Below are 26,619 nucleotides of genomic sequence, written 5' to 3' on the forward strand. Positions count from 1 at the left end.
ATGTTTCTTCAGTCTTTAGCATTCTAACAAAATTAACATTTTAAATACATTTTTATTTATTTATTTATTTTGTGTGTATGTGTATGGAGGTCAAAAGACAACTTCTCTCCCTTCATCATGTAAGTGCATCCCAGGATTCAGACTCAGGTCATTAGACTTGTCTGCAGGTCTCTTTAACTGCTGGGCCATTTTACCAGCCTCCATCTAACGTATTTTGTCATACTATGATTGCATTGTTTTTATTATTTCCCAGGAGATTTGTAAATAAGGAAACAAAAGGTATAGTGCCACAAATGAAAATAAAGCCACACACACTTATACATTCCCAGGTTCTCTTTATGGAAAGCTCAACTTGGAAGTTTTAGAAAATAAGATATGTGTTATTGCCAACATTGAAATTCATTTTTGCCTGCAGTCATGAGCTTTGGGTCATAAGTACTGACTGATGTTTCCATCAAGTGACCACGAGCTGTTTAATCACTCCAGGGTTCTGATCAGAGCAGAGCAGAGCAGGTATTTGAGGCTGCAGCACCAGCATGCACATCAGTCACGTGGTCATCAGCTCTCAGGTGTAGCTACCAGTGACTGCTTGTCTTTGATGTTGTCTACAAACCTGTATGGCTGCTCAGCTTTCCCTCTGTACTTGGCTTTACACTTTAGAGACAGCACATGGCACAATTGTTGTTTGGAGACTCAATTCAAAGATGACACAAAGCCAAGACATAAAAAAGTGATTCAAGGCAAGCAAGATCCAAATACTAAGGCCCCTGGGCATGAGGAGAAGAGATGAAATCAAAAGATACATCAGAGAAAACTGACAGCATGTAGCATATTGGTCCACTGGGTTGGGAGACAGAGGAGAGATGTGAAATGTTTTGTCATAACGATTCATGCTATATAATAGCTATCTGTTACACGCCGACAGTATACCAAGAAAACTCTTAATTCTTTTTACTCCTTTAGTTCTCTCTATGATAAAGACTAATATTAGTTCCATTTCATGGAAGAGATGGCTGAACAATGATTAGGAAGCACAGGAAAGGGAGCAACTTGTCCCCCAAGGAAGGAAACATTACCTCCATTATTTTGGCTCTACATCAAAGCTTATACAGATGTTTTGCTAAGTAAGGTTATCTTTCCTTCTGAAAGAAATTCTGCTATCAACATTCACTAACTCGTATAGTTTATGAATAATGAATATTTACACAAATACATCATGTACAGTAATGTAAAAGATTCCCACTACGTTTTCTTGAATTGCCGTTCTGTAAGACTAAACATAGGCCCCTCCTCCCAGAACTGTAAATGCCATCAGGAAGGGATGTCAGTCTCTCACTTGAAGGATTTTCTTCCTAATGCCACTTGATGTAGGATGGGAGGGGCATGCATTAACCTGGCATTTACTCAAACTTCATGATACTGAAATGTTAAACATGAAAATTCCTAATCTATTAGCTCAGTTCTTGTCTCTGGCTAGAGCTCAGGGTGTAGAAAAGACTGACACATAGCAAGAAGTCCAATGTCTGACATACTCGGCTATGGGACAAGCCCAAAGTTCTTGGCCTACCTCATCCTTGCCCCTTCTCTCACAGTGCCAGAGAAGGACACCTGGGAGCCGAGCTGTAGGGTTGGCTAAGCCCTGTGACTGTACCCCTGGCACTCACTCTTGGGCACAGAATATAGAAAACCTAGCATGACAGCAGCCATAGAAGACCTCACAGCAGCCACACTTGACCTCTCACCTGGTGCAGACCTTCTTACTGCTGAGCCTACTTTGTTTTTTATAATCCACCTCATGAGGGAGAGGTCAGCTTTTTCTTGGGGGTTGTCTCAGACCAGCCTCCTCTTCTGAGACACTAGAAACTCACATATACTAGACATTTTTACATTCAGCATTTACTGGCTATTATGTGCCAGGTTCTGCACTTTTTATACAATACAGTTTCATTTTTGGCTTACTAAATATGTGTGCTAGAATCTTGTGGTTTTTATGGCATCCCCAGTCCTTTCCCATGGAAAAATTTACCACTTAGCCAGACCTGCCTCAGTTTCCTGAGAGCTGTGCTAGTTGGAACCCATGAACATGGTTGCTATTTTTTCTTTTGTGTACTGAGCTTCAAAAATCTTACTTTATTAGTGTCATCTAGAAGAAAAGAGTAAGTTGTGAGTTTTGTCTTGTGTTTATACTGCAGGAGCAAGTCAAAAAATCAATTCCTAAGCCTAGTCTTGCCAACAGACTTAGGGATTGTATATTATATTATGCATACATCCAGTGGTGATGCAATTTGCTAGCTCGGCTTTGGTAGCTAAGTAGAAATAAAGAGTCATGGATATTGATAGTTTCATGGCCATAGATCATTAAATAAGTGGGAACACAGTGTCTCATATTTTCTTTCTTGCAATGTTTCCTTTCAACTTTGCAAATTAAAAATTGAAGTGTGAGAACACTGTCTTAATATTGCAAATGTTAAAAGTACTCTCAAGTAGAATTGATATTTTAAATGCTATTTAAAAGTACTCTCTCATTGATAGTCTAAGGCTTTGAAATTTTACAGAATGATAATTAAGTATGCATAAATTATTTCTTTATTTAGCCAGTATCTTACTAATATAGTCCAGGGTGGGTGTGAATTTTATTTTCTCCTACTACAATCCTCCAAATTCTTGGGTTACAAGCACATGACAATAAGCCAGCTATCACAAGAGTGTTTTAAAAAGGAGCAATATAGAATTTAATGAATGGAGATCCATGCTCACTAGCTGTGTGACCTTGGATGAGTTACTAGCTTATCTTGAATCAGACATAATTTCATAACAATCACATTTGTCTCATTTATTTAAAGGAAATCACATGCCATTGAAGCCTAAGGAAGCATTTATAGTGATGCTTATACAATTACAACACACACACACACACACACACACACACACACACACACACACACACACGATATTCTGTTGGGACAGAACTTGGATTCAAGGACAAGAATGGCCTGGCAAGAGATCTCCGGAGGCACTGTCTATTTGGGTTGGCCTGTGGGCATGTTTATGGAGGATTTGACTTAACTAATTAATTGACACAGGCAATATCCCTTTTGGGTGGCAACATTCCCTAGGCAAAGGTCCTGAACTGTATACGAGTAATCAAGCTGAGCACAAGTAAGGAACAGACTGTTGATGCATTCATTTCGCTCATTTCTCTCTGCTGTTTTCTTGAATGTGGTGTGATTAGCTGTTTGAGGTTCCTGTCATGACTTCCCCACAGGATAGACTGTAAACTGGAATTATAAACTGAAAGAAACCCCCTTCTTCCTTAATTTGTCAGGATATTTTTTCTCAGCAGCAGAAATTAAAGTAGAACATTTTGCTTTTTAAGTGTGGACTTGGAAAAAGTTCGAGTTTCTATTCTTTTGGGAATTAGTATATACTATGGAGAGTCTAGTGCTTTACCAGAGTTTAAAAATTACGTCAATCAAGAGGTGTGTCTGTGAGTGCTTAGGTGTTGTTTTGGCTAATATTTACTTAAAAGAAGGAGTCATGCAAGACTGGAAACAGTATTTATTTACTTTGAAATTTTCATTCACATATAAAACTTATTTTGATTATAGTCATCCCTCTTCCCAAACCTTCCTTAATTTTATGACATTTGTTTGTTTGCATAATAACTGTACAAACTGGAAAGATGACTGTTCCATGATATGGTAAAGGGAAAGATTTTTTTTATTGTAGATATAAGAGAGAGAACAGCCAGAGGCAACTGCAAGAGTCCGGAGTAAAGAAAAAGAATCAGACTGAACACGGCTAGTGGATTAGACCTAGACAAGTGAGGGGAGAAAGAGAAAACAGTGAGAACAGCAGGAGCAGAGCACAGAGAGAACACACCAGGGGTAGCAGGGTTATAAGGAGAATGAGTAGCTGGGGGCAGAGGGCCATGGAGGGACGCCCTGAGCAGGAAGGAGTTTAGAAGGAGGAGGAAGTGAGAAGGGCTAGGATGCTAGCATGGGCTTTGAAATGTCTCACTGGTACTTGTGATACTGAGGAAATGTGGAGGCCAACATGAGCTTTGATGTGCTATAAGGTGCCACAGTTATCCATATATTCTTTCTGCCAGAGGTAGGGGAAATTACTCCTTTTGGTAGATAGGAACCCAGAAACCTGCATCACAAGTTCCTGAGGAATACTGGCTTTTACCTAACCACCAGAAACCCTGCTACAGTCCAGGCTGGGCCCATTTCTGGATATTTGGAATGCCTTTAGGAGTTTAGGGAATTTTTCTGGACCTGACAATAACCAGCTGAGTACAGGGTGTGCCATACATACACCAGTGAATGTACAGTATAACCAGCTGAGTACAGGGTGTGCCATACATACACCAGTGAGCGTAGTTATACACTGGAGCATGAACAAGGCCACATCACTGAAGAAGACTGACTGTCCTTTTCTATCATTCATCAGCTGCCAGGAGCTCCTAAGCCAGGGGATGGAGCCCCTTGAGGCCCCCCTTATCCATGTTGGGTGACTCACTAGATCTGATATCCAGGCAACCACAGCTATGTGCATTGATGGCTGCAAAGACCCAATTCTGTCCAGAGGACACTGCTCGGCAGCAGTCCTCCCCACCCTCTGACTCTGCAATCTTCTCTGCCTTCCTCTTGCTGGATATTTTCTGAGCTGGTGGGAGAAGGCACAACACAATGTCCTGTTTATGGCTGAATGGAGACTAAGTGAACGGTCAAATGAGCAGTACTGAAAATCATATTTTGAATTGGCTAGAAGAATATAATTCAATTTCAGTCAGTGTTTGTTTGTAGTGGCGCGCAGCTGTAATCCCAGTAGTTGGACAGGCAGAGGCAGGTGGATCTCTGTGAGTTTGAGGCCAGCCTGGTCTATAGAGTGAGTCCAGTTCTGCCAGGGCTACACAAAGAAACCATGTCTCAGAAAAACAAAGAAAGAAAAAACAGAAAAAAATTTCATCTATTGAATGTTTGGATTTAAAATGTGAACATTAAATGATAAAAGGGGGAGGGAGGAAGAAGTACTAAAGCCACATTTACTTTGTATTTGTCACTGTAAAGATCTGGTCCCTCTCTCTGAGAATTTAAATCTCTTACTATCTTATTCATGTGATTGCACAAATCCACTCAGTATACTTAGTAGTAGCAAGTATTGCCATGCAAAGACAAGGGACTCCTTTATCCTGGCTCACACACAAACGTGCTAAAAAAAACCTCATGTTTGCTGTAAGTACCAAACATATGAGGAAACTTGATTTCATATAAACTTCACTGCACTGGCACAAGTGAGTCAGAGGAGTTCCAGCAGGATGCTGGGCAGGCATGGAACCTAATAGATGTCTTTGAATGAGGGAATTTCTGAAACAAGTCTCACTCCACTCACATTATCAGAAAAATCTTGCCGTTTCTCTTGTTTGTTGTCCATGGTCTTCTGAGGAGCAAAGGATTCCAAGAATGTATGCGCTGCTGCCGTGAGCTGGTAGTCATGAGCGGCAGGAGGGCTGTGTGAGGGTCAGAGCTTATAGAGGTGATGGTGCTGTTAGCACAAAACCTCACACTGAAATCTTTATAGTGTCTCTAGAAATAACCAAGTACTCAGGTATGCCCCTGGGACTCTACAGCAAGAGAATGAAATAAGGCCAATTGTTCCAGACGCAGCCAGTGGGATGTTCTACTGGTTCACTGATATGCAGATAGTCCACAGACTGTGGGCCTCATAGATTTAACTCGCATTATTGAACCAGTTGTCTGTCTTCCATTTTGTAGACATATGATGGCTCAAGCTCCGCAAACACCCGTGTCGCCAGTGTGTGTGGAAGACAGCAGCCACCTAACTCCATCATTTCTTCAGAAAACACCCTCTTTGTGAGATTCCAGTCTGGATCTTCCAGACAGAGCAGGGGCTTCAGAGCTCAATTCAGGCAAGGCAAGTAAACTGTGGGTCACCTAAGCCCTTCTTAGTCATCTAATGACAGCAAATGTCAGGAACTGATCTCAGCTTCCAACCTAATATGCAAATGTTCAGATAGGAAGACTCAGAAGTCTCTAACTGTTCATATATTTTACTTATCTTCATCTACCTTAAGTATCTTATGTCTTAGGATCTGTGTATCTCTTAAGTGTTGTGGTTTTATAATAACGTTTAATGGTATAATACCAGTAATACATAAAAAAGAGTTAGCCTAATTAATTTACCTACCACCTGTCTGTGGAGACACACAATTCTGAGGCTGGTTTGTACTACAGAGTCAGATTCCATCTCCACAGTCTCGTTTGTTTACCTCTTTGCTGAATCCCATGGTGTTCTATTGTTTTTGTCCACTTCTCAATTTCCTCTTCCAAGCCTCTTCACCCATTGCCTTTCACTAGATTTGCTCAGAGATTAGTCGTTATCAAACCATCAGCAGTGGAAGGAACCCAGAGATTTGGTGGTTCTTAATAGGTCTGAATGGGGCCATGATTCTTATCTGGACAATGCAGATCGTTTACTTCAAAATATTTTTTAATTAAAAAGAAGGACATGTATTTATTTATCTGTGTGGCATGGTGCACATGTAGAGGTCAGAGGACAACTGATAGGACTCAGTTCTCTCTTTTTACCTTGTGGATCTCAGGGATTGAACTCCTGTCAGCAGCCTTAAGGGCTAGTCCCTTTAGCTACTGAGCCACCTCACTGGCCTCACCTCAAATACGGTTCTCCGGCTTACTCAGCATATTCCTGCTAATATCCACATCAGTAGACTTGCAGGTGTCATATTAGTAAGTAGTCCTGGATAGAAACAATTTCTGAGCCAGCCTTCCAAAGGTGCAGTGGAGACATTGGAGCAAGACACTGGAGTGTGTGACTACCATTCTCTGTGATTTCAAAGAAAAAGCAGTACTTGACACTTTTTTTTTTATACTTAGCATTCCTTGAAGTGTTGCTTCTGTAAAAGTTGCCTCTTGCTCCTATCTGAACTTTTGTAACAGCCTCCTCAGACTCTGCCAGCCTCACTCCATTTTTCTCCCAAATAACTCATATGAGACAATGATTACATTGCGAGTCCTCATGTCTGTCTTCGCTCTGTGTGGCTTAGAAGGTGAAAGCCAAGCCCCTCCGACTGCGGAGCACACTCCCAAACCTGTCTTACCCATTTGTAGGCTGCCTCTAATACTACGTAAGCCTCTCATGCTTTGGTCCAGACTGTATGGATATGGCCCTTCTGTTCATGCATGTCTTTGCTCAGGCTGCCCACTCACTCCACTACTCCTCTCATGCTCCAAGCCCTGGTTCAGCCCTGCCTCCTCTAGAGACAGAGACTCAACCTGCTCTCCCCCCTTGTTCCCACAGGGCAATGGGCTTCTCCGGTAAAGTTTCAATCATCTTTAAAACCTGAGTGTTTTCTAGAGAAAAGAAAGTTACTTGATAAACAAATCATCCCCCTTACAATTTTTGAGTAAACAGAGTAAGTGAATCAAAGCCAGGGTATTAGTTGAATGATTCAGACAGTTCACAACCACTTATTATATAGTTCTATGCCACGTCCCCACTTTCTGTAATTGAAAATTAATATAAATATAATGTGTTTTCTCATCAACTGATAGTTTATGAGATGCTTTGTTGGCAGAGCTTCCTTGGTATGAGCTGTAGAAATAGGAATTTATTTACATTTTCCCTCATCTAATAATTGTTTGATCTAGTTGGTAGAAACCAAAGGTATATGACATGTGTGTCTGCACTTCCTAGAGTGCGGAGGACACATCATCACTGATTCTTCTGGTACTGTCTCCTCTCCATTGTTCCCTGAGAAATATCCAAACAATCAAAACTGTACCTGGATACTTGAAGCTCAACCTCCATGTAAGTAGCAAAAATAAAAAGGAGGGGAATCTAGGGAAGTGGTACCTTTGGGAGGCAAGGCTGTAAGTGGTGCACTCATCTCTTCAGTGGTAGAAACTTGATGATTGGCCCCTTCTTTTGGAAGCCCTGGCTCCCAGAATACTTTCTAGGCTAGTAAGGAAGCATTTTAAAACTGATTCATACTAATTTAAAGAGAAATTTTAATGCTGAATATGCTGATTCTAGCACTCTGGAGGCTAAGGCAGATGAAGTGTGAATTAGATGGCAGCCTGGGCCCAACAGTAAGTTCAAAGCCAGCCTGAGTAACATATGGAGACCTTGTCTCTGAGAAAGCCAAGGGCTGGGGAGCTGAGGGCGTAGCTCAGTGGACTGAGTACCACCCATCACCACTAAAGCCCTGGGTGGACTGAGTACCACCCATCACCACTGAAGCCCTGGGTTTGATCCACAGCACTACATGAATCAAGAGCAGTGTCTTTGTGTGCCTGCCTTTCCAACACACAAAGGATCGAGGATGTGCTTCTGGAACACTTACCTACCTACGATGCACAAAAGCTTAGGTTGGACCCCCAGGGCTGTGAAACAGTATCTGTGTCTATCCTTGTTTGCTGGCAGGCATGCAAGATTGAGGTTATGAAGAAGTAATTAATAGAGTAAGAGCTCTTGACATGTGTTTCTGAGCGTGGTAGGTGCTGAATGACGCATGAGTAAGGAGGATATAGATTGGAGAAATATCTTACAGTTGGAGGATACAATGCCACAAGCTATTGGTCACTAACGAGGAAACTAATTATGTAATCTGGTCTTTCTTGCCATATGTATATTTATGAAATCCTAGTGCAGACTTTGAGGCCCTCAATAAATGGTTACTTTCTTTTCTTTTTGGAATCTTCGAGTTCTATTATTTGACATGGTAATAGTCAGGGAAAATGAGAGAGCCCTTACAGACACAGCAGAATGACTCCAAACAGAGTAATCCAAGCCGCATTATGAATCCAGTGTCATTTGAACCCTGCCCTCCTTTAAGGCTTCCAGGAAGAAGTTGTGATTTAAGACACTACATGGGAAAGCCATTAAGTTCTCTTCTCTGCTCTCTAATTAATGACCTTGTGAAAATAGGGCAGTCACTTAGGCTAAGGAAGTCCCAGCACAAAATAATTTGCAAAAGACCTGGACTCAAATATTATCCAACACTTTCATAAATTGATAGTATTTTGTGGCCATGCATGAGATGTGGGAGCCAATGACGTAATCCTTAGCCTTTGAAGATGGAGAGGGTGGAGCCCCAACAAACCAGAGATAAAGAAACCCTCTGCATTGAGCCCAATAGTTTTGTGCCTACTGATTATTTTCTAATGAGCCGTAAAAACACTCAGATGAAAGATCTAAGGGCTACAAGGACAGCAGCAGGAAGAGGTCCCATTCTGAAGATTAGGGACACTGTAAAGTACAACAAAAGGGAACTTTAACTCAGGCACTGGCTGTTCCTTGTGTGAGTCAAAGCTTTGTTGATGGGTGATTCAGAGCTGTAGGGCACTGCTTCTGACCCCTGAATAAACTGGAGCGTGCCAGGAGGCATGCCCGGGGAGGAAGGTGTAGGCTCAATTTCCTTAACAAGTATACTTTATTATTAACTTATTAAATAAACGTACCTCCCTTACAACCCGACTAGACTACCCTAAACAAGAGGGAAAGGAGATTAAGGAAAACAAGAATGAAACCTTCTGGGTATCAGTTCCTAGAAACAATTCTCCTGGCATACTCAGCAGGATTTCAGCAGACCAGCAATTCCACCAGAGTTGCTCCTGAAACCTGGAGCAACTGGAACCCAGAGCCTCAGCCGGAGCCTAAAGCCTTGAAGCCTTCCCTGGAGCAGTTCTCTAGGAGTGTCTCCAAATGGAGCTATGAACAGCCAAACAATGCCAAGTCCCAAAAAGCCCAGCATCGTATTTGGGGCTCATATATATATCTCCTCTCAGAGTCTCTATTAGGATGTTTTTCAGCTGGCAACAACCAAGCTCCCCCACGAAGTGGTTCGACTTCTAAGTGGTTAAACATCTGCTTTCTCACAAGTCTGCTCCCCATCCCACACCTGGGAACCATGTTAATCTCCCCTACAGGAAGGCTTTTCAGTACAAGCGCATGTAAGGAATCAGAATCTAAGAAAACTCATCTGTGGAGGAAAATGCTTATGAGAGAAACACAACAGTGGCTGATAAACAAAACAAAACAAGCCTAAGATTCTATTTCCTAATAAGACGTTTCCCAAAGTCCCTAGGGTGAACCTACCCAAGAGTCCTGATTCACCATGACTAGCATTTGGGATTCCACAGCCATTTTCACAAACATCAATTCTGTTACTCTTCAGCGGAAGCCCTTTAGCATGAAGCTGAGTCCTTAGCTCTGCTTACTTCCCCCACTCCACCCGCTCTGGGGCAAAGCTGCCACATTCCTTGCTTCCCTGTTGGAAAACCCTCATCTGAAAATACCAGAGGCAAAAATCTCTGTTCTACTTGCTAGTATTTTATTAAATAACCAATTTTCTTCTCTCTTTCTTCTTCTTTTTTTTCCCCACAGTTAATCATATTACTCTCTCCTTTACCCACTTTCAACTTCCAAGGAGCACAAATTGTGCACTGGACTTTGTAGAAGTTTTGGATGGCAAGGACTATGATGCACCTGTCCAAGGTACCAGAGAATCATTTACATTTGTAGTCTTGGCATGTAAAGTGTGTGTGTGTGTGTGTGTGTGTGTGTGTGTGTGTGTGTGTGTATCTGTGTGTATATGTGTTTGTGTGTCTTTGTCTGTGTCTATGTGTGTGTGTGTTTCTTTGTGTGTGTCCTTGTCTGTGTCTGTGTGTGTTTGTGTCTTTCTTTGTGTCTCTGAGTGTGTCTTTCTTTGTGCTTTCTGTGTGTGCCTTTGTCTGTCTGTCTGTCTGTCTGTCTGTCTGTCTGTCTGTCTCTGTGTGTGTGTGTGGGGGGGTGTTGGCTTTTAAGGTTATACTGTTTCCAATAATCATCAGGAGCCTCATCAGAATAACCAGATGGTCTGAAGGCATAATAATGTGGCGCTCATGAAACTCACCTTGTTTGTGTTCAAAAATATAGTTTGTATATTTTAAATTATTTCTAAAATACAAGTTACAGACTCTAAATTACAATCTGAAGCAGTAGTGGAACAAAGGCTATTCCAGCATTAAACAGAATTCTTTCAGGAATTCCTGGTCAGCACTTTAAAGTGGTTCTTATATTTCATTGGAAATGTTTCTGCCAGCTCCAGTGGAAGAAAAAGATTTTAAAATTAATCACTTGGCTTATTAAAAGTCCACTAGTTTTTGTACTAATCATCCCAATAAGGTTAAAATGTGTGGGATATAGTCTTAAAATGATTCAGACAAAATAAGCTCAGGTGAAGTGATCTTTCTCCATGAACCTTTGCCATGGAAGTGTCTTCATGGCAGAGGACAAACTCTGTCAGAGAAGACTGCTTTGCTCACTGCTTATTTGTGTACCCAGAATGGAGCCTGAGAGAAAGATGGGCAAAGAATGAGCTCTAGGCTCACCCCTGATTGTATTGTCTGAGATATTAATCCATTCACATCAGACCAAAGACAAGGATGTATTATATAACATACACTCTTACCCAGCTAACTCCTGTGGAGTGCTGTTTTAAGTACTTTATAAATGGTACCTCAGTCTATATCCTTATGACGTAGATTTAATTATTTCCAATATATCACCCTCTTCATATGGGGAAACTGAGTCACAAGAGCACTCAAGTTACTTGTGTTGGGTTACATAGCTAGTAAATGCCAAGCCAGACATTGAATCCATCATCAGCTCTTCCCTGGGATGGGGGCTGGGGTTCCAGGTGCATTATTATCCCATCTCTACCAGGTTGGAAACTTTTGCTTGAGTTACATTTGGAATCTGGTTACATCAATTTTTGCTCTGTCTTCCTACTGTTTTGTTTTGTTTTTTAATTTCGGGCTATAAATCATCCCAGCTATGCTTGCATCTGGCATTCATCTTTAGTGATCAGGCATTTTCTCAAACACAAGTGGTTCTTGTTGGGCTTTCTTGTGTGTGCCTGGTAAAAAGATGCCTAGCCCCAGCCATGCCATTACTCACCTCCTTGTAATTCTTTTCATCCTTTAGGCCGTTACTGTGGTACCTCCATGCCTTATCCCATCAGATCATTTGGCAGTGCCCTGACACTGAGGTTTGTCTCCGATTCCTTGGGCAGTTTAGAGGGTTTTCGCGCCATCTTTTCCGCATCAGCATCGGGTAAGAGAGAGGCATTAACACCAACAGATTACCGCAGGGTTAGCACACATGTGATGGAAATCTTTGGTTTGCTATTTGGGACTCTTTTCATGTAACATTGGGAGCTCCTTTCTTGAAATTTTCCCTGTGCCTTCTTTTTAATTCAATGTTGTGTAAATTCTGAAAGCCATGAGGTCTAGAAGCGAGAGGAGTCAACTGGAAACCTTGCTGCCTTTTAGCTAAATCTTGTCATGTTGGAGACCTGTTCTCTAGCGTCACAGGGGCATGTTTGCTAAGGGGCTCACTCTGTGACTGCCAGTGTGATGGAAACTCTTACAGATGCACAGCCTCATGGTTATTCTTCTGCCGCCTGGTCTTGGTGGTGGGGACAAGTAGGTCTGGGTGTTGACGGGTCCACTGTGCCATGAGATGCCTGAGCAGGAAGGGAGAGAAGTGCCATCCTGCACGCACTGCAGTTCCTGGCCAGGAGGGGCTGTGACAGATAAAGTGTAGAGAGTGTTTCAGTGCTCTCCCTGAGGGAAAAGCTGCAGGGTTGCCTTCTCCTTGGCAGCCAGGGAAAAGTACCTTCTCTGCTGGCAAGGGTTGATGTTTATCCTGGCCATAAAAAAACAAGATTAAAAACAAGTCTTGTATTACCTCAAGTTCTAGTTCACAGGGAGAAAGGGTTTTAGAAAAGAGTCCCCTCTGTCCCACCACACTGTGAAGTTCATGGTTTTCTCTTTTCAGCATTCACATATCAATTCTTAATTTGCAATGAAGCGCTTTGTCCTTCATTGCAGATTCTGCCTCTAATGCCCGTCCTCTTGTTTCTTGTGGTGTCCTTCATTTGGTCTTTGCTCTGAAATTCCCTTTGTTTCTTTTGCCTTCCAGCATGTGGTGGAACCTTCCACATGGCTGATGGCATCTTCAACAGCCCTGGCTACCCAGATGACTACCAACCTAATATGGAATGTGTCTGGAACATTGTCAGCTCCCCTGGCAACCAGCTGCAGCTGTCCTTTCTGTAAGTCCTTTTCAGAGATGGGATGTGTTGTCTGAGCATGGCCAAGTCAGCAGGAAGGATGCACTGTTCCTGACAGAATGAGTGACCAGTAGCCTGTGTTCAAGCCATCACCAGAGACAACATGTGGGAACCTTAGGAAGACTTTCTTCAATGTCTTCAGCTTCATTCAGAGCTTTGGTTGTATAACATATTAAGAATTTCTCAACAATATGAGAGAGAGAGAGAGAGAGAGAGAGAGAGAGAGAGAGAGAGAGAGAGAGAGAGAGAGAGAGAGAGAGAGAGACCTATCCTCATTTGGCCTTCTTTACCCTATTCCAACCCACCCTTCCTGTCCTATCAGACAGAAAAACCTATTTAGAAGGGTTTTTTTTTTCCTCTTAATTTTTTAAGTTAGAAGTTCTTTTGTAAAACAAACTGCTTTCAAGCTTCTCATTGAGTCTTTTGCAACATGGACTGTGGATTTGGAGTGAATGAGAGCTTTTGTAGTTAGGGTAAACTAAAGAGCAATAATAGTATTTCCTAGAAGCAGGTATAAAGAGCACGTGGCGTGTGAAATGAGATTGTCTCATTCCTAGTAGCTAGGTTCCAATGGCCAGTCAAATTAATAATGGGTACTTAAGAAATATGCACTGGCAGCCAGGTGTGGTGTTGCATACTTTTAATCCCAGCACTCAGAGGCAGAGGCAGGTGGGTTTCTTTGAAGCTGAAGCTGGCCTGGTTTATACAGCATGCTCCAGGACAGCCAGGGCAACATAGAGAGAACCTGTCTCAAAGATAGATAGATAGATAGATAGATAGATAGATAGATAGATAGATAGATGTATATAGATAAATAAATAATAAACAAAAATATTTATTGAAGATATGTTAGCATTTAAATTGCCATTTTGAGTTCAAAGTCATGAGTCATGTACATGTTATTGGGGTCAGGCTGAATCGTTCTTAGTTGCTGCTGTTGTTTTTCGCATGTACTCAGTGTATAGCCAACAGTGACCTAAAGCTTGGGATCCTCCTGCCTCACCTTGTCATGTAGGGATAGCAGGCATTCATGCCCATGTCTGGCTGCTAAGTGCTGCCACGTTGAGCTTTGTTTGCTGGCTCTTCCTCATAGGCATGCCCACCTGTGCAACAAGAACTGCTTAGAAAAATGACACAAATGATTTAAAATAAGACAAATTCAAATATTTCAAGTTTTTTTCTTTGATCCATCAGTCAGACCATGCCTCCTTAGTGACATTGTGACATTGCAAGTGCTATTGTGCTAAGCAAAGACACTCTTTCTATACCCGAAAGGCAATGCAAGTTTAAACTGCCGTGTGGGGAGGTTTGTGGTTGTCTTTGTCTTTGTTTTCACTGAAACCATGTAATAAGCTACACAAATATACATACAATAATCCTCCATGATGTGTCTTTCTATTCAACAAATATTTATCAGCGCCTTGAGCACACAGAGGATGTAGGCTCCTTCCCTGGGGATGCCTTACAGATAGCAATGGAGAAGTGCTATCCCATCTGAGTGATGAAGCCCATGGTCCTCTACATAGCTTGTATTACCTCACAGCTTGCCAACTACATGAGCCCTTTTCGTTTGGTCTTTTTTACTCCTGCCTCTACTACATGTGTGTTGTTCACATCTGATGTTCAATGGGGCCAGGAGTTGGGTTAGGTACTGGTGATAATTTACCACACATATGCTCTTGACACAGTTATTGATAAATCAACTTCAAGAGGCTATTGAATAGAAACCTCAAAAGATTCATTTCATCCTTACAGGGACAACAATAAATTTGAAGGACCTCTGTTAGGTTTAAAAATACTAAAATTTAAAATATATACCCCAAGGCCACGCTGCAGCAGTGTTCCGTGAAGGCAGTTTCTTTCATTCTTAAGCATCTTGTGTGGTGCTTCAGGAACAAGCCCACATGGCCACACTGCACTAGAGCATAGGCGCTTGCCTTGTGTGTACTTGACACGCTTACAAGAGGGAATTTCAAAGAAGGTTAGCCTGGGCATGCCTTTAGAACGTTGTCTTGATTGCTAATTGATGTGGGAGGCCCCATCCCAGAGTGGGCCAGAACTGTAGAAGACAGACAACTGACTGTACACCTGGGCACACAGCTGTAAGCAGTGTTACCTTTTGGTCTTTGCTTCAGTTCCTGCCTGCAGGTTCCTGTGCAGAGCCCCTGCCCAGGCCTTTCCATATGAGGGACAGCCAAATAAACTCTTTCCTTCTCAAGTCACAGCAACAGAAAGCAAACAAGGACAGCAAGTGTCGTCCATTTCACCAGCTGACAGACAGGAAGTCCTAATTACTAGATAGAAAACTCCTGGAGACTGAGGTTTTCCCTTGCTCACCTGTTTGACATTTCCTTGACCCTTTTTGTGTTGCTTGCTTGAGGTTTATTGTTAAAGTGGCTTTTGTGGAATGTGAGTTGCTTTTGCTGTGTTAATGATAACGAGAACGGCTTCCTGCAAGGCCCGTGCGTTATTTCTGGCCTGATCTAACTACATCCAGATGTGTACTAAGCTCTTCCCTGGGGTGTGTGCGAAGCACATGAACCACACGATCCAAAACACAGGGTTTAGATTAGGGATGCTGTGGTGAAACTGAGTAGGGAGAAAAAACTGGATAAGTTATGGTTGAATTTGCAGTAAAAAGGAGAGGAGAGAAATAAAACCTATTTATTCTGTAAAACAAATATTCAAAGGAATGAACAGAAATTACACTTTATGCCAGCAGAGGGCTTTGAGGAAATGGTAGACTTTGCCAGCAGAACAGAAACGAGATAATGAGACACAGAAAGTGCACTATTTTTGTTACACATTATATTTTTACTGACATATCTTAGCCAAAGGGTAGACTTGCTTATAAAATGTACCAGTCTAAACCAAGGACTTCCAAGAATAAAGTTTTTATAAGAAGTTTGTTTTGACTTTAGTAAGCATCACCACGGTAACTGCTGATGGGAAGCTGTTCCTGCCGCTGGAAGGCAGAGATATTTAGGAAAGACCTTCACTGTGCAATCTTCCAGGTCACTGGCCAGAATTTCTGTGAGCATTCAGATCTCCTGAGTTTTAGTTAACACCCTGATTCAGTTGCCATTTAGGGCTAGATTCTCCTCCCCCTAAATATATAATTATTTTGTTTTTTAATTGAAAATATAATTTTCATACAATATATTCTGCTTATGGTTTCCCCTCCCCCAGCTCCTCCCAGGTCATCTCCTCTTCCCCACCACCCAAATCCAAACCATTAGAAATACAGTCACATAAAATCATAATACTAATTATAAAAAGAAGATGACATAAAATAAAAACAAATAAACCAGAATAGTACACATACCACCACCACCAACAACAACAACAAAGAGCCAAAGGAAAAGCACAAGAAACACAGAATCTGGCACACTCACATTCACACATACAGAAAACCCATAAAAACAAAATTAGAAACATATCTATATATGCAAAAAATCTGTAAGAGAAAAAAATGCCCACACAAAGCATGTGGGGTCCAGATTCTTTATTTCAAAAGAGCTTTCCTGTGATTGGGTTGCTGGATCACACTGCCTGCCTCAGTAGAATGCTTTCAGAGTAAGTTGATGGATTCATCTTCTGAGATGAGAGAGAAGATTCACTTTTCTCTTTTCTCAGAAGCAGAATGAAACAATTGTGGCCTGTTTCACATTGGGGGTAACATTAAGTGTAATCAAATTGAGCCTGATTGTACTGTTTATCTTTTTTTAAAGATTTATTTATTATGTATACAATGTTGTGTCTGCATGTACACCTGCACACCAGAAAAGGACACCAGATCTCATTATAGATTGTTGTGGACCACCATGTGGTTGCTCGGAATTGAACTTAAGACCTTTGGGGAAGAGTAGTCAGTGCTCTTAACTTCTGAGGCATCTCTTCAGCCCTGTACTGTTTATCTTATAGATAGAACTGTTTTACATTTGCTTGTCTCAAAATTCCAAAGATAGTCTATTCTGTTTATATTTCATATATTTAAACACATATATGGAAAATGCTAAATTAATTTCAGCATATAAAGAAAGAAATGGAGAGAAGAGCATGGTGGTCATGCCTGTAATCCCAGCACTTGGGAAGCAGAGGCAGGTGATACCTGTGAGTTTGAGGCCAGGCTGGTCTACAAAGCAAGTCCCAGACAGAAAAGGCAAGCCAAGAAACTCTGTCTCAATAAACTTTAAAAAAGAAAGAAATTGAGTTTCTTTTTCTTACTCCAGAGGGATATTCAGCTATTGTACCAGCGTTCTCAGCATTGAATTGCTTTGGCACATGGGGGCCAGAAGAGGGGTTTGGATTCCCTGGCCTGGAATCAGGATACTCTCATATTTATTCTGTCAATTTACTTTGTAACTTTTTGTTTGTTTCCAAATCAGATCCTTCCATTTGGAGAACTCACTAAACTGTAACAAGGATTCTGTGGAAATCCGAGAAGGCAATGCCACGGGCCACTTAGTGGGACGATACTGTGGAAACTCCCTTCCTGCCAATTATTCATCTATCAAGGGGCATATTCTGTGGATCAAGTTTGTCTCTGATGGATCAGGCAGTGGCATGGGCTTCCAGGCCAGGTTCAATAATAGTAAGATGGTTTGTTTCCGTAATGGCTTCCATAATGTACCCTACAAACAAGGAGTGATGATAAAAGTTTCAGTAGTGTATTAATTAAAAATAACCCTACATTCTGCCTTCTTTTCTAAGATTGAAGAAAAATCTACCAGAAAGAAATTGTTTGTGGATGGCTCACTGATAGAAAGAGGAAGTGTGCTTAATGCTTTCAGTGCTCATTTTAGGTTCCAATTTCCACCTGCTATTAATGTTTATGATATTGTGCAAATGAGCCTTTCAATATAGTTCAGGCAGATAAAGTTCTATCAGACATGTTTCACTTGGTCTTTTAAATGCATTTTTCTAATTTAGACCTTTAGAATCATTTCAGGATTGGCTTAAGCATTCAGATAAAACCTGGGTTATTTTTTCAATACAGATAAAATATTTATCATTTTATTCTCTAACAAGTTTTTCCATGATTAGCAATTCTATGTGTTGATTCTAAAATACAATTTTTTTTTACTTTTTAAAAATTAATTTATTCATATTACATCTCAATTGTTATCCCATCCCTTGTATCCTCCCATTCCTCCCTCCCTCCCACTTTCACCCTATTCCCCTCCCCTATGTCTGTGACTGAGGGGGACCTCCTCCCCCTCTATATGATCATAGGGTACCAAGTCTCTTCTTGATAGCCTGTCATCCTTCCTCTGAGTGCCTTCGGACCTCCCCATCAAGGGAACGTGGTCAAATATGGAGCACCAGAGTTCTTGTGAAAGTCAGACCCCACTCTCCACTTAACTGTGGAGAATGTTCTGTCCATTGCCTAGATCTGGGTAGGGATTCAATGTTTACTGCATGTATTATCCTTGGTGCCATAGTTTGAGCAGAACCCCTGGGCCCAGATCCTCGCGTCATAATGTTCTTCTTGAAGGTTTCTAGGACCCTATGGATCCTTCTATTTCCCCATTATCCCATACCTCTCTCACCTAGAGTCCCAGTAGGATGTCCTCACATCTTTCCCAATTCCCTGGTAAGTGAAGACTTTCATGGGACATACTCCTTGGGCTAGTGTTCAATTATAAGTGAGTATATACCATTTGAGTTTTTCTGCTTCAGGATTAACTCACTCATTATGATCTTTAGAATTTAAACAAATCCCTTCTCCCATAAAACAAAGCAAAATTGGTAAAATACAATTCAGATGTGAGATGGTGCCCCTTGCTTCTCAAGTTCCCTGGTGTCTAGGAAATCCTTTTGACATGGGAAGTGTTACCTTTTTTTCAAAGCCTGCAACCTTCTAAGGAGATAGAATTTCATTCAAGAGTCATACTTATCCAGGAGCCAAAAGCCCAGCAAACTAAAAGGGAAGCCGTATTTCTTTCAGTGATCAGAAAAAAATCCCAGTCAATTGAAAGTCCATCCTTTCCAACAGTCTTGCCCTTTGTTTTCATTCTTTTTGGTTTTCTTTTCTTTTTTTTTTTATTTGATTAAAGAACAATTCTAAATAGATCTGATTTATAATTCTGTTTTCCCTCCTAGTATTTGGCAATGATAATATTGTGGGAACTCATGGGAAAATCGCATCTCCTTTGTGGCCTGGACATTACCCCCATAACTCCAATTATAGATGGACAGTAAATGTGAATGCATCTCAGGTTATCCATGGCAGAATCTTGGAGATGGGCATAGAATGGACATCAAACTGCTATTACGACAAATTAAAGGTGACTTTCTTTCATGAGAGGGATATTTATAAATTTTGATGGCTACCCTTGTCAAAAACAAGTCCAAATTCATACCTATTCAAACAAATAAAAGACATATGTTGTGGTCCTACCATATCATAACAGCTGCCTATTTTTACAAAAGTAATTCTTGTATAATATTAGTTATTTTCTATTCTATATCAAATGAGTTTTAAACATTGTCGACTTTGCCTAAACATGCCTATTCGCCGTACTTATGTGGTTTTTCTACCTTCCATCCTGGTATCCTCTTTGTTTGCTTATTTGCTTGTCTTGCTTTGCTATTTTTCTTGAGGCGAGGAGGGCATTTATTAAGAGATGTTTTTACTATAGGTGTAAGTTCCAGTGTTACGGTGGAAAGAGAGGAAGGAGGCATAGTGCCGACTCTGATTTAGCAGACTTGCCAAGAGAGAAAGTCATCTGTTTGTTCTAATGTCTGAACCTTGAAACCTGAAAGTGTGTATAAAAATAAGAAAATACAAGTGAGAAATTATTGTGGCCCCAAAGACCACAGTCCAATCGCTCTTCTTGGAATCTCAGAGCGCAGACTGGAACCCAATGATTGATGGCATGACCATCACCCAATAGGCATGGAAATAATTGTAACATAATTTGAAAAAAATAAGCCTAAGAGAGGGTTTTATAATAATTACAATGAACTTGTTTACAATTATCTGAAAACTCTCATAAAATATATCTCTAAATAGGTAACCTAATATTTTCAGACAGATGGAAGAGATTAACTAAGTATTTTGGATGTGCAGAGCCCTGTCAGCTATGATTTTTCCTTGTCATTAACTCATCTCTCTTAGAGTATGAACATCTTCATGATAGGTTGTACTTTCTCACACACAGATTTGACTATAAGCCACTGAGTAAGCTATAGCATGTTTTTAAGGATAAGTCTGCACCAAAGCTATATGGAACACCTTAAATTATTTATAATATTATATTTAATGTGAATTTCTGTTCTAAACTGAAAGAAAGTATTTTCTTTATATTCTTTCTACTCTGTTAAAATCATAAAATACAAACTATCCTTTAAAATTCTCTTTTAATGAAGAAAGTATATGTACTTGCCTAGTTACAATGCTTTCCTGTGTTTTCTTACATGCAGATTTATGATGGATTTGACACTCACTCCCACCTGATTGGCACTTACTGTGGTACCCAGCTGGAATCCTTTAGCTCCAGTAGAAACTCTCTGACATTCGAATTTACTTCTGATATTTCCATCTCAGGGAAGGGATTCCTTCTGGAGTGGTTTGCAGTAGATGTTTCTAATAGAATTGTTCCTACCATTGCTACAGGTGTGTTTGCTATTGTATTTGGTCTTTCTAGGACTAGTGTGGTGTGTGTATCTGCATGTGCATGCATGTGTGTGTGTGCTTGTGAGCTGCCTGCCACAGATATTGGGAACACAACTTGGGTCTTCTGGAAGAGAAGGAGGCGCTTTCAACTGTGTACTATCTCTTAGCCTGAGACGCAGCCACTCTGAAGCATTTCTTAGGGCAAGTGCCTAAAGACGTTGCTTTCCATGCTGCAGGTGCTTGTGGAGGGTATGTGATGACAGGAGACACCCCAGTCTTCTTTTTCTCCCCGGGCTGGCCTGGAAGCTATGATAACTATGCTAACTGTATATGGATCATTCATGCTCCTGGTTCTACTGTGGAACTGAACATTCTCTCCATGGACATCAAATCGCCGCCATCATGTGCCTTTGACAAGCTGGTGATAAGAGATGGTAAGAAACATTGTTGAAATCATTCTTTAAACTCTGGTACACAGTTACACTCAGCTGTCATTATGCATGTGTACTAGCTCCACACACTTTGTATAGAATTTCATATATGCTGTAACAGTGAAACCATCACATAGGAGAAATAACAGTCTGGATTTCTAGGCTATGCTAAATTTTTATTGATACCATGAAAATAGACATTGGCATTTGTACCTATGGCTATAAGATCCAAGTGAAAAAAACAAAAAAAGGGTCCAAGATAGGTAATGTATCCATTTCTCGTCATCCCCTGACACTGGGGGTGGAATAAATATGTTGTAGGTTTGCTATACAGTGATGGAGAGGCATGAAGAATGAGACTATACAATATACATATAGTTGCCCTTCACGCTCTGCATGGGCTAAGTACAAAAAGGCATTAGAGACATTGCGAGGCTCCGAGAGCAGCAATGTCAACATCACCTGGAAATTTGCTGGAAGTGTAGATTGTCAATATAAGCAGAGATGTTCGATTGTCATACTCAAGTAATGGTTTTCCATTTCCCTCAGTGAGAAACAGCACTTGCTGGGATGTAAATCCCTGTCTATAGAGACTGCGTACAGTCAATCCTATCAACATGATGCCATCACCCACCTGTTGTGCTCTGAACAGTTGCTTTTCAGCACATGTCTGGAATATTGCCCTTTTCTGACATCAAGACATCCCTGTAGATGCTAAATTTTATTTTTTTAGTGTTATTTAGGGGAGGAGCCCTGGCCCACACACTTCTGAGTGTTCCCAATATAGTTGAAACCTTTTAGAAATCTTCAGGAGGGAGCTGCATCAATGGAGTAGCTTGCTTGTTCTTTAAAACTCACCATCTATTGAGTTGCCTTTTGTCTCTTCAAGTAACTTGTCTTGGAAGCCGGGACTCTGGGGTGCATTCCCTTTCTTCTGAATGACTTGTACAAGCCTGTTTTATCATCTGTGGAAGAGATGAATGCTGCTCCTGACAGCCTTTCTCCCCCAGTGGCTTTTTATAAGTATCTGTAAAAGAAATAAATGTAAAATTCTAACTGAAGTCCAAGAATTTTTAAGATACAGAATTCGGAATCTTTTAAGCTTTACCTTACATAAGTAAACACTGATGACACATTTTATCCATTTTTTTGCTCATAGGGCAAGTTTAAAGAGCTCAGAAACAGTGCTTTGTGCCAAAACAACAAAAGTATTTTAGATCAGAAGGGTATCAAATGCATATTGGTCCTTTTTATTCACAAGCATGAATAGCTGGCTTAGAGCTGCCTTCCTTCTTTATCTGTGTATTTAATAGTTGAAAAAGTCTGTATACAGTGCCTCTGCTGGCTGTTTGGTATTTTGTCCACTTACATTGTGTTAAAACTCTTTAGAATTAAATTTTACTTTCTCATTATTTTATTTATTTGGATTTTTGCCCTAGTAGTTATTTTGCCTCTGATTAGTAGGTGTGTATGGCATTCTGAAGCAAATATCTGAAGCTTATTGACCACAAAACAGTGACAGATGCCATGTACAATTGGTCAGTCCTCTTGAGTCCTTGGCACTTGGCCATAGGGTAGCTATGAGCAATGTCAAGCAGCCCAGGAAGCAACAATCTTAGAAAATAAGTCAGAGTCAGTCTCCCAGTTAGGATTCCTTTTTTATTGTTTAAAACTGAATCACTCTCTTCAGACAATGTATATCAATTTTTATATACTAGACATTTAGCAAAACATTTCATAGAACTATCCTGGACATAGGAAAATTATTTTTCAAAGAAGGCAAAGCATAGAAAGGAAGAAAGAAAGAAATGGAGGGAGGAGGGAAAAAGAACAGAGAACTGAGGATGGGAATTTTATCAGAAGCCACTAATTCTGGCCTGGAATATAGGTTAGTTGATAGGGTGCTTTCCTGGTATTCAAGAAGCCCTTGGTTCAATTCCCAGTACCAAGTACACTTGTAATCCTAGCACTCAGGAAGTGGAGGTAGGTGGGTCAAAAGTTCAAGGTCATCTTTTTCATCTTTGCGAGTTCAAGGTGAGCCTGTAATACTCAGGACCCTGTTTCAAAGCAAACATAAATCAATCAGTAATTCATTTTTGTAGTCCAATCAGACATATCATCATATAGAGTAAGTTTGGGGTACCCTGGGTTACAGTCACTGTTGACTTCTATGCCCTTAAATATGATAGCTAAACTTGGGTCCCTCTAAAACATTTTTCTAACTATGATAATACCTACATAACTGTCTTTGAGAAGAAAAGAGTAGAAGACATGTGTAAGGCACGTAAAGGGGTTCATAGTAACTGCTCAATAAATGACAGATTTATAATTTTAATACCAATTTTCATATCTCTAAGACAATTGGACTAGCCTGAGGAGTCAACAAGCTATCTTCTAAACCTGATGTTTATGGTTCTCAGACTTACTGCCCCTTTAGAGATGGGAGTAAGGTTGACAGTTGCTTTGATAAAAACTTATATACAAAAGAAGCAAGAGAAAAGGGGGATGCACCATGGTCTGGCTTCCCTTTGTGTCTCTTCCTGGGGGCCACATTTGCTGAAACCATCTTTTCTCACCTTCTGCGTAACTGTCGAGCTTGTATCACAATCCAAAACAAAATATTTTAAATTACAAAAAAAAAAAAAAAAAAAAAAAAAAAAATCTGTGAGGTGGAGGAAATGGTCGTATAAAGCTTTCCAGCTCTCTGATGAATGACTTCTAAAGATGAGCCCAACTCTGAGGCTGAGCCAGATATTTGCCCCTCAGCCATCAGAGTAGCCTCTAACTGCCACTCACATAAACATGGTCCTTGGGTCCTTTCCAACCTCACATCATCTCTTTCTGAGTTTTAGTACCACAAAGAACTGGCAGCCAGTTTTAGGAAGACAGGGAGACTTGCCTGAAGATTTTTACTGAAAAGGTTAAGAAAACGTCAGGCAGAGAATGGCACGCTGAGGCAGAATGACATAGAGCTGGCTATCCCTCTTATTGAGAACGTTTCTATCTCCTAGGAACTTAGGTGTTCTGAGGAAAACGTGTGAGTAGTTTTAGCTAGGCTGCAACTATGGCGGAGTGGATGCTTAAGACTGTATTTTTTTGTATTGACATTTGTCTTCTTTTGTCACAGGAGCCAGTAACTTAGACCAGCAGCTGGCCGTCCTGTGTGGCAGAGATATTCCTGGGCCCATCCGGTCAACGGGAGAGTTCATGTACATCCACTTCACCTCAGACTTCAGCTTCATTAGAGGAGGCTTCAACGCCTCGGTTCACAAGAGTAAGAACACCAAAGATTTGCCGCTCAGTCTCCTTCTCGCCCCACCCTCTCACGTTTCTTCTTTTTTCTTCTCCCCTTTCGTCCTCTCTCCTACTCAACCTTCTATCAGTTCTTTCTGTCTTTTCTTTTAATGACTTCCTTCTCCCCTCTTCTCCCATCCTCTCCTCTTCTGTCTTCTATCCTGACCTCTCCCCTCCCCTCCTCATCCTCCTTCTATTGGCTCCCCTTTTCTCTTCCCCTTACGCTCTCTGCTCCTCTCTTCTCTCCTTTCCCTTCTTGTCTCCACATTCTGTCATGCTAAGACACAAATTATAAATAAAAAGACACAGGTACCTGCTATGTCATGGTGCCAGGAACTAAGTTCTCACACAAACCAGTCCTGTCTAGTTGTCCAGGAGTATCTCTTCACTCAGGCATCTGAATGGCACCTCTCACTTCCATAACAGGTGTGCTCGTGGTAGACACACAAAAGATCTTTAAAATGCCTTTCCCCCTAGCTAAGGCTTAGAACTGGAAGGTAATCCACATCGTTCTCATTGAAGGAACTATAGACACATGCTGTCTCCAAGAAGGAAGACACAGGAGACACTGTCGTGAAGACTTTGGTTGAAATTAATCTACTGGAGTATGATAGAAAGAGCTGGTTTTTCTTGAAATACAAACTTATTAGTCAGAAAATACGTGTGGTATATGAAAGGATCTAATGTGTTATATCATGGAGACTGTTCAAAACCTGATGGCATGTGAAATCTAATGATAATTTTGAAAACAAGGTAGGTTGACATTAAATTGTCTGTGGAATACTGAAAAATGGTCATGGTGGATTCTTAACCTAATACAAAAATTAATCTAGTATTTCCTTCCCTGTTTATATGTAGCCTTTATAAATAATGGAGCAACCAAAGGAAAATGACCTACCTTACACTCAGTGGAAGCAGGCTGTGCAGGGGTAAAGAGAGCAGGCTTGAGAATTGGAGCTAAATCACATGTCTGCCTCTGCAATTTAACATGGGTGACATTTCTGCATTCACTCGATGGTTGGCTGCCTAGTACCTGAAAATGACAACTTACAGCCTGCTTTATCACTCTCTTTCCACAGCTCCTCATGTCTAATACAGATATAGCCCATCTCATCAACTAGATGGACAAACAGGCAGATAAATGGTAATAGATAGATGATAGATGGATAGATAGACAATAGATGACAGATAGATAATAGATGATTGATAGATAGGTGTTAGATAGATGATAGGTAGATAGATAGATAGATAATGATTGATAGATAGGTAGATGGCTGATAGATTGGTAGATGTATAGATATATAGACAGATAGGTGACAGATACACAGATGGTCTCTAAAGCCTTCTTACACAGAATAAGGCCTCTGCTTCCTATATAACCTCACTAAGCTACATTTTTAATTGTTTGTGCTGCCTCATCCATCATTGGCCTGTGATGCTCCTCTCGCTATATCAAGGTTTTGCACTAGTTTCTCTATTGCTAGGTTTTTCTTTCCCAACCTCACCTGCTCTGATTCCTTTTCTCCATCCAGGTCTCTGCTCAGTTGTTACCGCTCTAACTTCCCGAGCAGCAGAATATGTTTCTCCCTCACACCTTATTTTTCTTTATTTGACTTACTGCTGTTTCACATAGTAGACATTTGTTTTTAACATGTCTTCTACCTCTGTAAAGTCAGCTTGTGTGAAAGTAAGTGGTCTTACCTCTGGCTCAGATCTTAACCACACTGAGTATCCATCAGTGTGTGCCTTGTTAGTGATTGTGCCTCTAACCATCTCTTGATCACAATTAGTTTCAAATTTCTCATCTGTTGCCCACATTTTGGAAATCCCCAGTAGGGTGGGTGTGGGGCAAGAAGTATAAAAACCTCACTGCCAATATTATGTAACTAATCTATCTTTCTTTCTTCCTGGGAAGGCTGTGGTGGATATTTGCATGCAGACAGAGGGATTATCACATCTCCCAAGTACCCAGATACCTACCTTCCCAATCTCAACTGTTCCTGGCACGTTCTGGTCCAGAGTGGTCTGACCATCGCTGTCCATTTTGAGCAGCCTTTCCAGATTCAGAACACAGACTCTTCTTGCAGCCAGGGGGATTACTTAGTGGTAGG

The 26,619-nt window shown here is 40.9% G+C and overlaps 1 protein-coding gene across 1 annotated transcript in view; it reads left to right on the forward strand.

The window, feature by feature from the left end:
- The window catches only part of Cubn (cubilin), a 212,550-nt gene that overhangs the window by 118,816 nt on the left and 67,115 nt on the right, over positions 1 to 26,619 (forward strand). Inside the window, exons 32-42 of the mRNA XM_051151301.1 lie at positions 5,781 to 5,940; positions 7,741 to 7,854; positions 10,432 to 10,542; positions 12,013 to 12,141; positions 13,012 to 13,144; positions 17,551 to 17,756; positions 19,268 to 19,452; positions 20,591 to 20,783; positions 21,020 to 21,217; positions 24,342 to 24,488; positions 26,424 to 26,614. Of these exons, the coding sequence (XP_051007258.1) occupies positions 5,781 to 5,940; positions 7,741 to 7,854; positions 10,432 to 10,542; positions 12,013 to 12,141; positions 13,012 to 13,144; positions 17,551 to 17,756; positions 19,268 to 19,452; positions 20,591 to 20,783; positions 21,020 to 21,217; positions 24,342 to 24,488; positions 26,424 to 26,614 (1,767 nt within the window). The remainder of the gene's footprint in view (positions 1 to 5,780; positions 5,941 to 7,740; positions 7,855 to 10,431; positions 10,543 to 12,012; positions 12,142 to 13,011; positions 13,145 to 17,550; positions 17,757 to 19,267; positions 19,453 to 20,590; positions 20,784 to 21,019; positions 21,218 to 24,341; positions 24,489 to 26,423; positions 26,615 to 26,619) is intronic.

The sequence above is a fragment of the Acomys russatus genome, chromosome 9, assembly GCF_903995435.1.
Source record: "Acomys russatus chromosome 9, mAcoRus1.1, whole genome shotgun sequence".
Taxonomy (NCBI): Eukaryota; Metazoa; Chordata; class Mammalia; order Rodentia; family Muridae; genus Acomys; species Acomys russatus.